A 1,943-nucleotide genomic window follows, 5' to 3' on the forward strand; every position below is an offset into this window, starting at 1 on the left:
GGGCGTCGGCTGAGCCTGAGAGGCCAGGAAGCCTCTGCAGCTCGAGGAGGTAGGGAGGTGAAGCCGAGGCACCCAGGCTCCCCCCACCCCTCTATCCCCCGCCCCATTCACCCCAGTGCAGGGAGCCGGATCGCTGGACGCTGAGGCCGGGGCGGGATCCTTCACACGAGGCCGAGGGATCCCTTGTCTCCGCACCCGGGTGGGCTGAGAAGAAAATGGTGCAATCTGAGAGCGGCTGACCCCAGCTGGTTAGAGCAAGCGGTGCTGGAGTGCTTGTGCTCAGGTGGCGAAGGGGGCGGGTTGCTTTGAGCAGCCGGGCTCCGGGTTTTCTTCGTGCCCGCAGCATTTGCTCGGCACCTGAGCATCTTCAGGTGAAGTGGAGCAGAAGGGATATTGGAGAGGGCCGGGTGCACACATTCTAGGAAGAAGAAGGCATTGGAGAGAGCCGCAGGACACTGGGAGGCTGGCGGCAGGGCCGGTAGCTCGCCACTCCAGAGCGACCTGTCCATGGTGTTGAAGGAGCTCCGAGCGCTCCGGGTGCGCCCTCCTCTGTACAGTCCGCCCCTAACGCCCGTCAGCTGCCGCCCAGTCTCTGCAAACCTCCGGCCCCAAATAGCCGCGTAACGCCGCCCGGGTGTCCCCGCTGTCCAAAAGCGGGGCTGTCTGAATGGCGAGGCCAGAGGCAGGCCATCCGGGAGCTCGCGGGCAAAGGCTGGTAGAGACCGTGTGTCTGCGGGCCGCTCGCTTCTGAGAGCACCGGTGGGTCCGCAGGAGTCAAGGACCTACTGGCGATCAGAGGACCCAGGCTTTGAAAAGACCCGACGCGGAAAAGAACAGTCTGGGTACGCATCCCTGGCCTTCGGCTGCAGACCGGAAAGGGGAGGAGAGTCCCAGAGAAAGAGATCCAGGCTGCACTCCGGGCAACCGGCCGCCAGCCCGATCCGTCCTTCTGCAAAGTGTCGCGTCCTCAGATCCCCCTCCCTACCATTCCCAGAAGCCAGGACAGTCACTCCTGTCAGCACGCTGCACAGAGGAAACCCTAGCAAGCCCCGGCGTGGTCAAGAGCACTTGGTATTTAGTTTGCGATTGCTGGGCGACGTGCAGAGGCGGACGGAGGGTTAGGACTGTTGCCCCCTGAACGGTGGGAAGTGGCCAGTGTTGAGTTCACCACCGCGAGAGGAGGCTGCAACTGCCCGGAGGATGCTCAGGACCCTGAGGGAGCCTCTCCGGATCAGAACTTTTTAGGCTGCCCGCCTCTACTCCCGCAGTCCCCCGGCCGCGTACCCGCAGGTGGGGGCCGAGGGGGGCGCCGCGGCGCAGATCCCCTCCCGTCCCCACCCCCAGCTCGGCCGCCCGCCGCTTTGTTCCGGGCGCGCGGAGGGAAGGCGAGGCTGCGGCGGATCATGCCCATGGTGTAGCCGCCAAGCGGAGGCATGGCTGCCGGAAGGTTACTGCTCTATACGGGGCTTTCGCTAGCGCTCTGCGCCCTCGGCATGCTGGCTGTGGCCATCTGCTCCGACCACTGGTACGAGACGGACGCCAGGAAGCACAGGGACAGGTGCAAGGCCTTCAACACCCGCCGGGTCGACCCCGGCTTCATTTACAACAACAACAACAACTTGCCTCTGCGCGCGAGCCGCTCGCGCCTGGACCGCTGGGAGGGCAAACTCCTCCGGGCCCGGAATCGCCGGCAGCTGTTCGCCATGAGCCCCGCGGATGAGTGCAGCCGGCAGTACAACTCCACCAACATGGGGCTCTGGAGGAAGTGCCACCGGCAGGGCTTCGACCCGGAGATCGCCGCCCTCATACGCAAAGGTAAGCTCGAGGCGCGAGGCGTGGCGCTGCAGAGAGCCAGGCGCCTCTAGGTAGGCCCTGCAGCCCCTTGCCTCTCCTGGTGGCCACAGGCTATGGCATCTCTTGGTTTCTGAGTGGTCCAGTTAGCC

General features: G+C 65.2%; 1 protein-coding gene across 1 annotated transcript in view; it reads left to right on the forward strand.

The window, feature by feature from the left end:
- Positions 1-1,433: 1,433 nt before the first annotated feature.
- The window catches only part of Tmem178b (transmembrane protein 178B), a 366,359-nt gene continuing 365,849 nt past the window's right edge, over positions 1,434-1,943 (forward strand). Inside the window, exon 1 of the mRNA XM_028768428.1 lies at positions 1,434-1,815. Within this exon, the coding sequence (XP_028624261.1) occupies positions 1,434-1,815 (382 nt within the window). The remainder of the gene's footprint in view (positions 1,816-1,943) is intronic.

Source organism: Grammomys surdaster, unplaced genomic scaffold, assembly GCF_004785775.1.
Source record: "Grammomys surdaster isolate TR1022 unplaced genomic scaffold, NIH_TR_1.0 186, whole genome shotgun sequence".
NCBI lineage: Eukaryota > Metazoa > Chordata > Mammalia > Rodentia > Muridae > Grammomys > Grammomys surdaster.